General features: G+C 44.7%; 1 protein-coding gene across 1 annotated transcript; it reads left to right on the forward strand.

Moving 5' to 3' along the window:
• Window positions 1-419: 419 nt before the first annotated feature.
• LOC110713745 lies at window positions 420-1,034 on the forward strand. The gene has a single exon (XM_021892192.1). The coding sequence runs from the start codon at window positions 420-422 to the stop codon at window positions 1,032-1,034; it is 615 nt and encodes a 204-aa protein (XP_021747884.1).
• Window positions 1,035-1,667: the final 633 nt, after the last annotated feature.

The raw sequence follows: 1,667 nt of genomic DNA on the forward strand, positions 1-1,667 counted from the left end.
ATAGCTCTTTCATCATTTGTATAACAAACGTCTACATTATAAGTACATTGGCTTAAGGAAGTTGTTTTCCATCTAAAAGATGCCATGTAGTATATGCTAATTATGGTTAAGACTTAAGAGGTATTGATGGTGATATTATTTGATAGATATTATATTTAGGATAATATTTGTCGCAGATTAGGATATATTAAATGTATATTTTGTATGTTTATCGTATTTAAGATTCCTAACGGAATTAGGCCTAGCGTTGTAAACTCTATATATTTGATCAATGGTACACACTCCAGATTGAGGAGTTTTCCCGAAATCTAACATGGTATCACAGTTTTAGGTTTTTCGATCCTGATTAATTAATTTTCATTAATTTTTCCTTTCTTTGCTTCCGCTTTATTCCTTGATTTCGTCACTGACCCTCAACCATGGCTAAAGATGACGACTCGACGCCACCTCCGCCACCTCCTCCTTCTTCACCCGAGTTCCATCCGGCACTCACAATGACTAACATCAAGAATTCGATCCCCTTAACCCTTGATTATGAGAAAGTCCAATATTCAAATTGGGTAGAATTGTTCGAAAATCATGTCTGTGCTTATGATGTTCTTGATCACATAGACTCCAATACACCTCGTCCTTCCAATATTTCTGACATCTTGTGGAATCGCCTTGACGCGATTGTAAAACAATGGATCTACGGAACCATATCGAAGGATCTTCTTGAAACAATTCTAGGTAGGAAGTCTACTGCCAAAGAGACTTGGGATCGACTCAAAGACATCTTTCAAGATAACAAGAGTACGAGGGTCGTTTATCTTGAAACCCAGTTGAATGCGGTTCACTTGGATGGCTTCCAAAACGTCACCGCTTTCTGCCAACACCTCAAGAGCCTTGCTGACCAGCTTGCAAACGTTGACCAGCCAATTTCGGATCAAAAGTTGGTCCTCCGTCTTGTGGCCGGACTTAACATAACGGACTTTGACACCGTAGCTACAATGATTGCACAAACAGATTTGTTGCCTTCCTTCAACACTGCTTGATCGCGGCTCCTTCTGGAAGAACCGCGCCGCAACACCGAGAATAACAACCCACCCTCCTCCTTCGTCGCACAGCAGCAGTCAAATCCCGCGTCATCTGCCGACCAATCGCAACCTCAACCAGCGTCTGGTGGTGGTCGGGGTGGCGGGACGGGACACGGAAAGGGCAAGGGTGACCGTGGAAAGGGTCGTGGCCAGGGTCGTGGTGGACCACCTCAAGGCCGTGGCGGATCCCCCAATCAGCAGCAGCACCCCACGCAAGGCATCCCACCTCAACAACAGCAAGCTGGCCCTATTGGCCAAAATTGGGCCTTGCCCAATCAACAACTCTTTTGGCCTCAACAATGGGTTGTACCACCAGCACCTTTTCCCACTACAGGCCAGTTTCAACGGCCCAATACTCCAAGTCCACAACAGTCTTACTACATTGGCTCACCTATGTATGGCTCGACCACGACTCCAACGGAACTTGGTAGTGCTTATTCTTCGCCCGGGTTGACAACACCGGATAACGGATGGTATATGGATTCGGGAGCTACATCTCACATGACTCACACTTCCGGTAATCTTCTTCCCTTATTTAATTTAAGCACTAATAATCATATTTTAGTAGGCAATGGTCATCGCATTCCAATA

The sequence above is a fragment of the Chenopodium quinoa genome, unplaced genomic scaffold (assembly GCF_001683475.1).
Source record: "Chenopodium quinoa cultivar QQ74 unplaced genomic scaffold, ASM168347v1, whole genome shotgun sequence".
NCBI lineage: Eukaryota > Viridiplantae > Streptophyta > Magnoliopsida > Caryophyllales > Amaranthaceae > Chenopodium > Chenopodium quinoa.